Source organism: Cupressus sempervirens, chromosome 10 (assembly GCF_028749045.1).
Source record: "Cupressus sempervirens isolate cs-2001-9-10 chromosome 10, ASM2874904v1, whole genome shotgun sequence".
Lineage (NCBI taxonomy): Eukaryota > Viridiplantae > Streptophyta > Pinopsida > Cupressales > Cupressaceae > Cupressus > Cupressus sempervirens.
Window position 1 is genome coordinate 895,767,390 of NC_143127.1, and position 12,141 is coordinate 895,779,530.

General features: G+C 33.3%; 2 protein-coding genes across 4 annotated transcripts; one reads left to right on the forward strand and one right to left on the reverse strand.

The window, feature by feature from the left end:
* Positions 1 to 1,607: 1,607 nt before the first annotated feature.
* On the forward strand, positions 1,608 to 3,802 carry LOC149536888 (uncharacterized). Its single transcript, XM_089805481.1, has 2 exons — positions 1,608 to 2,833; positions 2,911 to 3,802. Exons 1-2 carry the CDS (start codon positions 1,898 to 1,900, stop codon positions 3,616 to 3,618), a joined length of 1,644 nt encoding a protein of 547 aa, XP_089661607.1. The 5' UTR covers positions 1,608 to 1,897; the 3' UTR covers positions 3,619 to 3,802.
* A 2,531-nt stretch (positions 3,803 to 6,333) lies between these two features.
* On the reverse strand, positions 6,334 to 8,260 carry LOC149536889 (cytochrome P450 714A2-like). Of its 3 annotated transcripts, none has more exons than XM_089804500.1 (3): positions 7,922 to 8,260; positions 7,543 to 7,752; positions 6,334 to 6,717 (listed from the first exon to the last, which is right to left on the reverse strand). In XM_089804500.1, exons 2-3 carry the CDS (start codon positions 7,555 to 7,557, stop codon positions 6,337 to 6,339), a joined length of 396 nt encoding a protein of 131 aa, XP_089660626.1. In that variant the 5' UTR covers positions 7,558 to 7,752; positions 7,922 to 8,260; the 3' UTR covers positions 6,334 to 6,336. The 3 variants fall into 3 exon arrangements, 2 of the variants coding, with proteins under 2 accessions (XP_089660626.1, XP_089660627.1); XM_089804501.1 differs by having other exon boundaries at positions 7,883 to 8,260; XR_016356989.1 differs by having other exon boundaries at positions 6,632 to 6,717; positions 7,304 to 7,752.
* Between the last annotated feature and the right edge of the window lie 3,881 nt (positions 8,261 to 12,141).

The window sequence follows — 12,141 nt, forward strand, 5'->3', positions numbered from 1 at the left end:
CCCTTCCTGATTCCAGAGATCCTGTTGTTAGCCCTATGTTTTAGGGTAGAGAGATGAAAGAACTTTGTGTTCCGGTCTCCATCCTTAAGCCATGAGATTCGAGATTTTTGCCTCCAAAACTTTTCCTCCCTGTTGATGATGTTATGAAGATCAAATAGGATCAACAGCTCAGTCTCCCTGTTACTCTCATTATATCCTTCCTTCTGTATACCATCTTGGATGACAGATAGATTGTCTGACAACTCCTCCTTGTCATGGAAAATATGGCCAAAATTAGACTTGTTCCAAATTTTTACCATCCTCTTCACATTTCTAAGCTTTCTGGTGACTCTGAACATGGCCGAGCCATCAACACCAATCCCCCACCATCTTTTGACATTATCCAATAGGTCGGAGTGAGTGGTCCACATTTTCTCGAACCTAAAAGGGCAATTCCTCTTGGGCTCAAGAGGGGATACCAAAAGAGAAATGGGAGAGTGATCAGAACCAACTCTAAGAAGCAGAGATAATCTACAACTAAAAGAGTGTAACCAATCCGGGGAGATTAAAGCTCTGTCCAGTCTGACCTAAATGCAGTCCTGACTAGCTCTCTTGTTAGACCAGGTAAAGGTACCCCCCAAGAGCTCCAAATCCATTAGGGCCAGGTCATTGATGAAATTGGAAAGATCCTGCTTGCTTTCCCAATCCGGGGGCAATCCTCCCATCTTCTCCTTGTCCTCCAGCGAAGAGTTAAAGTCTCTCAGGATAATGCCTTTTTTAATGTCATTGGCTTGCACCAACCTTCCAACTTTGACCCGGTAATTTTTTCTATCTCTCTTGTTGTTGGGAGCATAAATGTTCACTAAAAACCAGCATTCATTAGTTTGCAAATGTTGTACTCTACAGAAAATGATGTTATCCTCATCATACTCGGGCACAATATTGAAATGTATGTTATTGAATAATAGCAATAGCCCTCCAGATGCTCCTTCTAAGTTTGAGGCAATTCCATTCATGTTGCTATTGAATCTAATATTTTTCAGATTTTCTTTCTTCATTTTCGTTTCTTTTATATATTTTTTTTGTAGTATAGTTGTGTGTTTTGTTAATTTATGAAATTTAATATAAGTTATTTAGTAATGATTGAAATTAGAATTTAGTTTAAAAATTATCTATTATTAGTATACTACTTTAATCTATTAGGATTTGAAATACAAATATTTCAAACTTGAATTTAATCAAATAACATTAAACACTTGCTTTCATTGAAGCCAATCTTTTTCTAATTTAAAGCATGATTTTCTTTCCCAAAATGGAGTCCCTGTTACAATTATGGTTAGTATAAGGGATTACAACATACATATTATCATGGATTAGGATTAGGGGTAAGGTTAGAATTAGACTTAGACTTTGGAACACATTTAATTTTATGGTTAAGCATAAGATTATGGTTAGGATAATGGTTTAGGTTTATGTAATAATTAAGATTAGGATTATGTTTATAATCTAAGTTATGATCTTTTCCATAATTGACCTTCAAAATTTATTCCGCCTACCTATTGCACACTAAGGTGCAATTGCTAGTTATAAATTATTATAAAAGCTCAAAATCTGGTGCACCGATGCCGGTTTGAACACAAAAATGACGCATTTAATTTGCATCAATCTACACATTTTTCCAGGCCTCATCTGAAACTTCTCGTGTCGCACGCCGCCGTCATGAATGAATTAGATAGGCTTTAAGCCTTTCCCATCAGATGACAGCACAAAACCCTCGTAATGGAGCAGGCAAGTTTAGGGGAAAATAATCAAATTTGCAGGAAGAAATAGCGCTGAGGTTGGAAAGTTGCACGCAGTATCCAAAATATGTGAGTTTTTCATTCAAGCTTTGAGTTAAATAGGCGATCAAGGCGTCAAAATGAGTTCTGTTCGATATTATCAAATGGAAGTTGACGTTCCCGAAGGAGCAAGAGGAATTGTCATTGGAAAGGGAAGACAAACGATCAAAAGATTTCAACGATCTACGGGGATCTCTTCAGCCAGGTTACTACCCTCTGGAAAATTTCAAATTCGCGGTCATTCCAGAGAAGCGGTGCAAAGTATTGTTGCTTCCATTAAAATCCTGATAGATCGTGCTATTGGGAGCAAAAGCGCAGGATACTTCCCACAATTTTATCTTTCTTGTTTCTGTAAATCTATTGAGAATCCCCTGATGGCTGTAGACAAAGTATCTTTTGAAACATTTACAGGCCCCGTTTCGTGCATTTCTCGGCAAGGTAAGCCGCATTTGTGTTTCAAGAAGGGAGAAGCGGTAGCTTCAGTTTCAGCGTCTTCTTCTTCTTCTGCTTCTTTTTGTGACGATGAGAATCTGGAAGCTGCATTTTCAAACAAGATGTCAGTTTGCCCCTTCACAAAGTTCCTCCCATACTGGGACTTTTCAGCTTACAGATCAGACCTGTTATCCTGCTTTGAGCACCGTCAGCAGGATGTGATGAGGAACATCAAGATGATCGTTCGATTCGGTAAAGAACTCTTCCACGGCCATCACTACGAGGAGCTGCTCAACGAGGGTTTTATTTCCCTCTCCTATTTGCAACAGCTTCGCAACGAAAAGCTCATATCAGGTGGATTCTCCACTGCTTGTCCAGAAAAGGCCGTAACAGATCTCAGGCTTCATTTGGAAAGGCTAGACTACGTCAAGGTGTCCTATCGAAGGAAAATCAGCATTCATCTGACAGATCGGGAGGAGAAGCCGATCCGCCTGTTTAACATTTCCGTGCGTTGCGTGGGAGAGGAAGGGTTTGTGCACAATAATGAAGTCCAACGAATACTTAGGGCAACAGACCATTTCCAGGTATTAAATCTTTGGCAGATCCTAAAATATATTTTGCAGGTTAACATAAAAGCTCATAAAAATTGTATTTTGTGCAGGTGCTCGGCGTGAATATTGATGCATCTGCCAATGAAGTTCAGAAAGCCTACAGGCGATGTCTGTTGAAGATCGAATTTCATGGAGGCGATTTGAACGCTGCTGAAAAGGCCAAGAAATCGGCAAGAAGGGCTTCAGATTGCTTGATGGATTCTGTGCAGCGAGAAAAATATTTGAGCTTGAACTGTTATTCCGCGAAGACGTCAACTTCAGATCCATCCATTTCTTCTCCTCTGTGTCCTGTGAAGGCGGAGATAACAAGGGTTCGAATGGCGCGGAAAAGACACGCCATGGTATCATTTTGCAGAGAGGGCGGAAATACAAATGATTTCAGGCTGGCGGTTTCGTCGCACCAGGGAAGGATTGAGATACAGGATGAAATGGTTAAATGGGTGGAAGACGCGTGGAGGAATCGAACCCCTGACCAGCTGTTTGTTTTCGATCCATGCAGCCGGTATCAGATTTCCAGCATACGGAACAAAGATGCGGAGACGTATGTGACGGAGGATTTCAAGTTCCGTATTGCAAATGTGAGGGAAGTGGAGGGGGAGATGGAATATAAGAGATGGGAATGTGCACTGACCAGCAGGTGGTCTAAATGGAATGATGGAATTGCAGGGGATGTAAATTCTACAGTGAGGAATGATGTGCTTACTCTTGTCAAGGAAGCCGTCAAGTTCAGTGAATTCATGTCTTCAAATCACGTTTAGCCTCTCAATACTATGCTCTGCCATACTATGCTCTGCCCTGCTCTACACCGTCGTCCACTAGGAAGGAATCATGCACACTGGATTTTTTTAGGGTTGGTATAGTATTTTTGGATCATAAGTTTTTGTTTCTGATTATCTTTAATGTTATATGATTGTCATCTATGAAAACGATCTGTTTTTTTAATGGATCCTCAGATTTGTAAGCAAAGCGCTCAGCAGAGGTATGAAACCTGCAAGTAAACTAACTCATTTAGGGCCACCACCAAAGTTTTGGTACTCATATCAATATATATGTCATAAAGTATTTTTTTTAAAACTAAAAGAAGCGTAAAAAATTTATTGAATACCAGAAAGAGCAGAACAACACAAGAAACAAAGAGAACTACAAAGCTTTATCCCGGTCTACAAGTTGAACCAGCATCAAGCACCCTATGATCAATAATTTTCCAATCCGGTCCATGCTCAGAGGCCCGTTTAGCCAAACAATCAGCCACACCATTCCACTCACAAGGGATATGCATAAAAGACACAAAATTCAGAGAATTGCATAACTGAATGATCTGCTCAATGACCAGAGCCAAATGCCAATCCACATGCACAAGGTTCCGACTATTCAATAAATTCACAACCACTTACGAATCAGTCTCACATATAATTCTTTTCCAGCCATGTAGACAACATTGTTCCACTGCAACCAGGATAGCCAGGGCTTCCATGAGGTTATTATTATGGTGGCCCTTGTATATAGAAAACAAAAATTGAATATCACCAGAACTATCACGCCCAACTCCCCCTATACCAGTCGGACCAAGATTTCTCCAAGAAGAACCATTAGTGTTGATTTTAAGAATGCCCACCTCAGGAGGAGGAGACCAATGCTGTCATAAGGTATTTAATGCAATATGTCAGCATATAAAAACTAACAAACATTTAAAACCAATCTCAATGTATATGTTCTAGAGTACTTTATAATATTTGGTTATCTTACAATAAAATAAAAAGGTAAATATTCTTTATTTTTATATTATACTTATGATTATAACATTTATTTATTATTTTATTTTTAAAGTTTTTGTTGTATATTGTAATTATATAGAAGTACAAAGTGGATGTACAACATTTTAATGTTTCTTAGTATTAAATAATTATAGTCTATAACATATTTATAATGAAAATTAAAAAAAGAAATTAAAATAAATACATAATTATATATTTGTTAGTGTAAAATTATTAATCAAAGTAATAATTCTAATTTTAATAATATCACGTGAACAAGTAATTTAAGGTTGAACTAATATCTGTAAAGAACTATATGTAATGGCCATCTTTTGTCAAGATTTTTTTGTTTTGAGAGAAAGAATGTTATTTGACTAATATACGCACCTATTCTACCTATAATTGTTAGAAATGCCAACAACATTATGGATGGATGATTTACCTTTAACCACATATGAAAAGGATGATGTACCTTAAAATTGCAATGTAAAAGATGGTCTATGACCAACATTTGATGTGAATGGTGATATGTCATAGATGGTGTGCCTCATACTTGAGATGTCAGAAATAATGTGCTTCCAACTAGATTTTTGGTAAATGTTGTGCCACCAAATCTTAGGATTCAATTGCCTCATTGCATGAATGTCTTGCATCTGTTACCTCTATGTTGCCAATTCCATCTCTCTTATATTGGGTTGATGTTTCATGTTCCTCTTTAACTGGCATGTCTTCTAAGATGGTGTTCAATTGTCTTCCATTGTAAAATTGCTTCATTCCTTCTCTTTTCTTCATGTTCATAGCTTCACACTCATCCAAAGTTAGAGTATTTGGTCATTTCTTGGACATGATGATGATATCTAAATGTATGCACAAACAAGACAAATAGTTCATAGAGATCTAAGACCTTCGTAACTTATATACAATTGTCTTAGTTTAATTGATACATCGTATGTTACATCCTTAGATAGGTTCATTAGAATAGTCATAACTTCATTAGGACAGTCACAATGAATATATAACTATCCTACATTCATTAGGACTTCCCTAATAAGTTACAATTGTCCTCTAAAATTTATCAAAATCTTAGCTTACGTCAAGAAGACCCTTTTTCTGACCAACAAATACAAATTCAAATTTTCCTTTTGATTCTTTGACAAACGCTTACTTTTTTTATTAGTAAAACTATAATTTTCTCTAATATGCTTATGCAAATTTTAAACTCAAGCTTGCAAAGTTTTACCAAAAACTAAGATAATGCTATTTACAGTTATTAGAATCCTAAAATAGTACCATTTACATTTATTAGAATTTTAATCCCAGCTTCCTTCTAACCTTAAAGGACATTTATCAATTTACCGTTCTACTCCCAGCTTCCTTCTGATCTTAAAGGCCATGATCAATTTACCCCAAAAAAAAATACAAGTTAAGGCGTTCAATTCAACCTAAGAATTGACCTTCTATAAAATTCCATTTTAAAGATATTTTTATGTAACTTAATCATTATAATTTTTTCATTTACCATTCATAAAGCATTTACTGACCATTCTTCGAAAGGAGACACATTGAGATAACAAAGTTTATTGATCTATAAAACAAAATTACTATAATCCACGGCATTAAGATTTTTAAATTCACGAGCTCCATAGGATTCCATCCACTCTCTTCCCTTCCCAGAAACTATTTATAACATGCTGAGTATTTAAATTTGTCAAGAGAATGTGATTAATCCTGGGCAGTTCTTATTTGAGATAATATTTGACATCTACAGTATTTAGGCTTGATGATGGATTTATACTGGCAGCTAAAAATTTGAAAACAGAGGATGTTCTCAGATATTAGTTCATGTGGAGGACAACCTGAGCTCAGTATTGAGGTCGTAGAGTTCCTAAAATAACACTTTTGCAGGATCATGGCCAGCACTACATTTGCTTCCAACAAGGCAAAATTCTGACCCACACATATAGTTGGACCTACTCCAAACGGCATGAATGCCATTGGATGCTTTGCAGCCTTTGCAATTCCTTCACTAAATCTCCCTGGGTTGAAATCATCTGCATCGCTTCCCCACAATGCTGGATCATGGTGGATTGTTGGAATCATAGCCTGTAATTACAAAAATAGTATTATATAAGTAGTATGACAGAACGTGTGCTCCTATAAAATTCCGAATATTCAATATAAAGATCAAAATAAAGAAGTATTTAGAAAATCATGTACAAAATTAGGGGTTTTAATCTGGAACATATTTGAGATAATAAAAAATAATTTTACTGGTTGGAAGTTGGAAGAGAAGTATTATTATTATTAACATTTCAATTCAAGACATCTCAGTAGCATCTCAATTCAAGAGAACTGGGTCTCGGTAAATTAATTCATAATATTATTTTTCTACTAGCAAAGAATTTGATCATTGAAAGCATGCTTAACAGAATTTTGCCGCTGTTAAGAGAAGCATTTTTGTAGTATTTTGATCTGTCAAATTGACAGAAAACAGCTCTTCAATAAAGGTATGTCAATCCAGGGCAGCAGGGGATTGCCCTTAATTTCGATTTCCTTATGGGAAAAATCACTATCCAGTGCCTTGGGCGATGGTTTTTAATTTAGATTTCATCATGACAGAAATAATGTAGTTACACAATCTACTATGTATCTCCTTTAACTGCTGGAAGCAAGCTTAACAGAATCTTACCCTTGTTAAAAGAAGTATCTGTTCTCTCAAATTTACAAAATAGGACCCTTCATTAGAGTTATGCCGATTTCTGTTGACAGAATAGAACCCTTCATGAAACGTGTGCGTTTCCAGAGCAGCAGGAGATGGCCCTTAATTTAGGACTTTTCACTTGGATGTGGCACTGGATAGATTTTTCTCCTAAAAGAACCCATTTTGGTCTGAATTTAAAACATAATTGGAGTCATTGAGCACCCTACCTTCAAGAGATTCATGTGGAAAGCAGGATTGATGATCTTCCTGTGCTGAGCCCATTTCTCAGCTGTCAGTCCCACAAGTCCCTGTCCAAACACCTGCCTTGAAAGGGGATTACCCGGAATCTTTGTATAGTTGCCGAATTTAGTGGACAATATCTCCTTGACTGGCTCAGGGTGTGGAACAACCAACCTGGCTTGAGGCCCGAACCAGATCTATCATATCACATGTAATAACAAGTTTATTAATCAATAGGGTGTTCAAAGTCCTGCATATTCTTCTTAAGCAGCCGCTATTATAAGTTTTGTCTAAGCAGGAAATTCTATTAATAAGATTATGAAATACCTGATGATGTACAAAAAAAATGCAGAAATTAATGTGTACCGTAGGTTTTGGTGCAGTGATGATAATGGGGAAGAACTCGAGGGATTATGTCATGTGAGAATGCAAGCATGGGCTTGGACTTATTCTCACCCATCATTCTGGATATCTCTTTGGAATTCCCATAGAGTAGTTCGTATGGAGGGCCCCTGATTCCTTGGGCTTCAAAGTGCTTTTTCAATTGCAGAGGTTTCCACCATATTGTTGTTGCAATATTGAGCAGAAACAAAACTAAACCAGCACAAACTGCCGCTAAACCCCGAGATACAAACTCCATATTCCAGACGTTCCCAACACAGAAATTATTTTGGTTCTTACAGTTTATACTTTTTTTACGCCGAAATCACTGCCTATTATAATGAGAAGGCACATTTATATGAAATTGTCAACTTAATATGAAACTATTTCCAAACTAAAACAAATATGGGAAAAGGGATAATACGAATTCCAATTTGATTGTATGTTTAACATTGAACGTTGACATTGCAATCTCACTGACTAATCGGCGCCATCTTAAATATGAGGTTGGAATCAAGTCAAGGAGACGTGCAACATTAGTTTTAATCTTGATTTTAACGACTTTATGGGTGTGGTGATCACTTATATGATATATCTGATCGTCTGACTATATGTATTATCTAATAGTTTTCTTATTTATTATATATTATAATACAAATTTAAATATGAATGAATACAAATATATTTGGAAATGTGATATTAGGGATCGAATGGAGCGTGTATTCTCTACCAATTACTGTAGAATAAATTTAGTAAGATAAATGGGAAAAAATAAAATAAGGATCAAAGATCCTATGAGTAACATCACTTACTCATTCCCAACCTTTGGTATCTGAGGTGTATGAAGGTCAAGGCTTATGAAGGTCAAGGTTTCTTCAAAATATAACTAAAAGATATAGAATTAGGGAAGACTCACTCATGGTCAATATAGTGGAGAGTGTGATTCATTATAACATGTAATACATGTAAATCTATGGATAAAAGAATGACTTCTAAGTTATAATTGTGACACATTTTGAAGAGTGAGAAAATATAGTTATATTTCAATATTGTTTAATCACCAAATTTAACTCCCATAAAGTTATAAAAATGAAACTAATCATTTATCTATAAAGAAATGAATAAGAAATTAAATAATTGACAATAGTGTCAAATTGATTTAGCTAATAGATACTCTTTGCTAAAAAACTATGCTAATCCAATTTGAAAATGAGCATTTAGTAATTCCTCAATTCTAAAATATATAGAGAGTGCTATTAGAATCATATTTTTTTGGGGGAATTTAATAATGTATTTCATTAAATAGATTAATTTTTTTAGCTAAATTTGTACATGAATAAATCTAAAATAGCTCTTAGCACAATAATAATATTTTTCCATATTAAAATTTTAGTTTCAATCTAAGTTACTAGATTTTAAAATGAAAGTAGTTGATTTACTATAGATTTAATTAATTTCCACTTCTATTAAAGAATTAAATTTCTTGCTAAGGAAGCAATGAATACCATATAGAAAGAACAAGGGAAGCTTATAAAAGTGTTTAATCTGATATGTTTAATTTGAAATATATAATTAAAATTCATCACATTTCTTTAAATGAGTATTCACTCCATTTCAAGAGAGTATATTAATTATAAAATAATTAAATTCACTCTAAATATTTTTAACACATTTCCGTTATTGTTTTTTTTGAATTGCATTTTATGTAAATCCATAACTATTAGATATTATTGTATTTGCCGTAGGCAATATACTATTGCAATCATTAATCCTTTCAATGATAACCAACTAGATGTAAGTATTATTTTTTAAAAATTTAAAATTTTGATTTTTTAATGTTTATTTGTGAAATTTTTAATTTCTCATTTTTTTAAAATTAATTTGCTTGAACTTGATTGGCTCATATAGTTGAAGTCTTATAGGAGCGGATTTTAAGAATATTGTAGTGTGCTTTCTTATTAAATAAAAATAATATTGTATGAATTTTTTTTGAGTTGTATATATTTTAGCATACAATAGTATTAACTTTGATAATTCTTAATGATATAAGCTATTTATACATAAACAAACAAGTGAAAAGTTTTTTTTTTAAAATTATTAATAAAAAATGTAATTAAAAATTTAATAAAATTTAATTTTCAATTAATACACAATAAAAGTAGTCTAAAAGTGAGGCATATTATAGTTTGTACATTATAACAAATTTTGTATAATTTTAAACTACACATTCAAGTTCACAAAAACATAATTATTTATTAAGATAATATTTAAATCATATTATATTAAATTTATTAAAATATTAAATTTATTAAAGCTATATAATAAATAATTATTTATATTCAATACAATTGCAATTAATTATAACGGAAAATACATGCCAACGTGGCACTTGTTTATTATGGTTGTATGAATAGAGGAGTTGAATTTTGTAAACAAGTAATATATTAAAAAAAGAATTCCTACACATATTTTTCAACCTACCAAAAATGTAATAGATTCCTTCAAATACATAATACTTGCAAAAACAAAAAGTTATAATTAGAGAATGTTTTTTTTTTTCAAAAAGTTATGAATAGAAAATGTTTATTCATTGATAGAAAAATTCAAAAATTAGTTTTCATTTTTTCCAATCGTGAAATATTTCTCAATTATGGGACAAGGAACAATTTGGTTTTAATTATATAAATGACAGAATGAAATTTAAAAAAATACAGATTCTTTCAAACACAAAATAATTGTAAAAAATCTATAATAAAGGGTCGTTTGTTTGTAGAAATATTAAATACTCAATTTGGTTTTTTTTGAATCCTCAAATCTTTAAGGAATTAGAGGACAAGAAACAATTTCTAGATTGAAATTAGAAATTAATTCTTTCAAAACACAAATTTTCAATAAGATTAAAGGAAAACAAAATAAAGAAGATTTATTTGTCTACCTCGAGGGGGGTGACATACTAGAATAGTGCAACATAGAGGAATCCTTTTCCTTTACCTTCCCAACAGTAAATTTAATAGTATATTTGGTCTTGTGAGTGTGGCTCTGGTAACTTCAACAACATGCTCACCAGCGTGTCAAACATGGGAAGGGAGTAAGCTAAGACATGAAGATATGTTATGGGCTATAGTATGGATCAGTATAGACTATTGATACTACCTCTGCTTTCTCTGCAATAAAAGGCTCTTGATCTTGATCTGTGCTATCAAACTTCAATTGTTGTTAGGACCCAATCAATTATAGTGGCACCTTGATATTCATAGCAATGCGCTATCGCTCTCCAATGGTATATATTCATTTCAATCAGTTGTATATGCTTTTGCATGGGTTTTGATCTCGAATAGACTCTGTACTTCCTTATGTCGCTACTGCTTCTAGAATTGTATGAATTGGGTGGGTTGCATGCCTCTCAAACATGAGGGTATGTTATCGACTAGCTTGAGATTGTGTCCTCTACAACTTGATATTTGTCTTGTATTGAACGGACATAAAACACATGAGAGATGCAAATGACATCTGGGCTACCTGTTATATGTCAATTGGTTTAAGTTCATTTTTCTGCAAAAAAATTTGTGCAATAAGCTTGAAAAAAAATTCTCCACCAATGAGAAAATTAGAATTTATAGGTCAAAAAATCTATTGTAATTTTGTGGCAATGTTTTATTCTTTTCACTGCTTATGAGATAAGATTATTTGTAATAGTCATTTGAAAACTATAATCCCTTCATTTAGAAAATATGGATTAATAAGTGTTAAATATATTTTAAATTTAATTATTTAATATCTTGGATTATAGGTATTTATTAATGATATAATATTATGATCAATATGTTAAATTTTAGGCAAGAGCCTACAATACAATGGTAACTTGTGAGCCTCTCATATGGGAGGTCTTGGGTTCAAATTCGCTTGACACAGAAGAATAATTAATTACAATAAATAATATACACTTCGGTCATTTACCAATAATACACACACACACACACATTTATATGAAATTTTAACCTTAGTTTTTTATATGATATTATATCTATAAAAGTAATGATTAGTAAATATATATTATTCTTATTGCTTCCCTTTTTCTTTGTTCAAATGAGATTTTTGTGTGGAACAAACCATCTTTCATGATAAGTTTCCTAAGTTCCACAACAATAGAGGATTTATGGAATAAATAAAAAATTTTAAAAATAGAAAATAGAAAAATGATGTAC

What these genes read in the sequence shown, in the direction of transcription:
- LOC149536888 (XM_089805481.1), top strand. Translation starts at nt 1,898, where the DNA reads ATGAGTTCTGTTCGATATTATCAAATGGAAGTTGACGTTCCCGAAGGA. An exon ending in GGGCAACAGACCATTTCCAG is followed by an intron (nt 2,834 to 2,910) that starts GTATTAAATCTT and finishes TATTTTGTGCAG; the next exon opens with GTGCTCGGCGTGAATATTGA.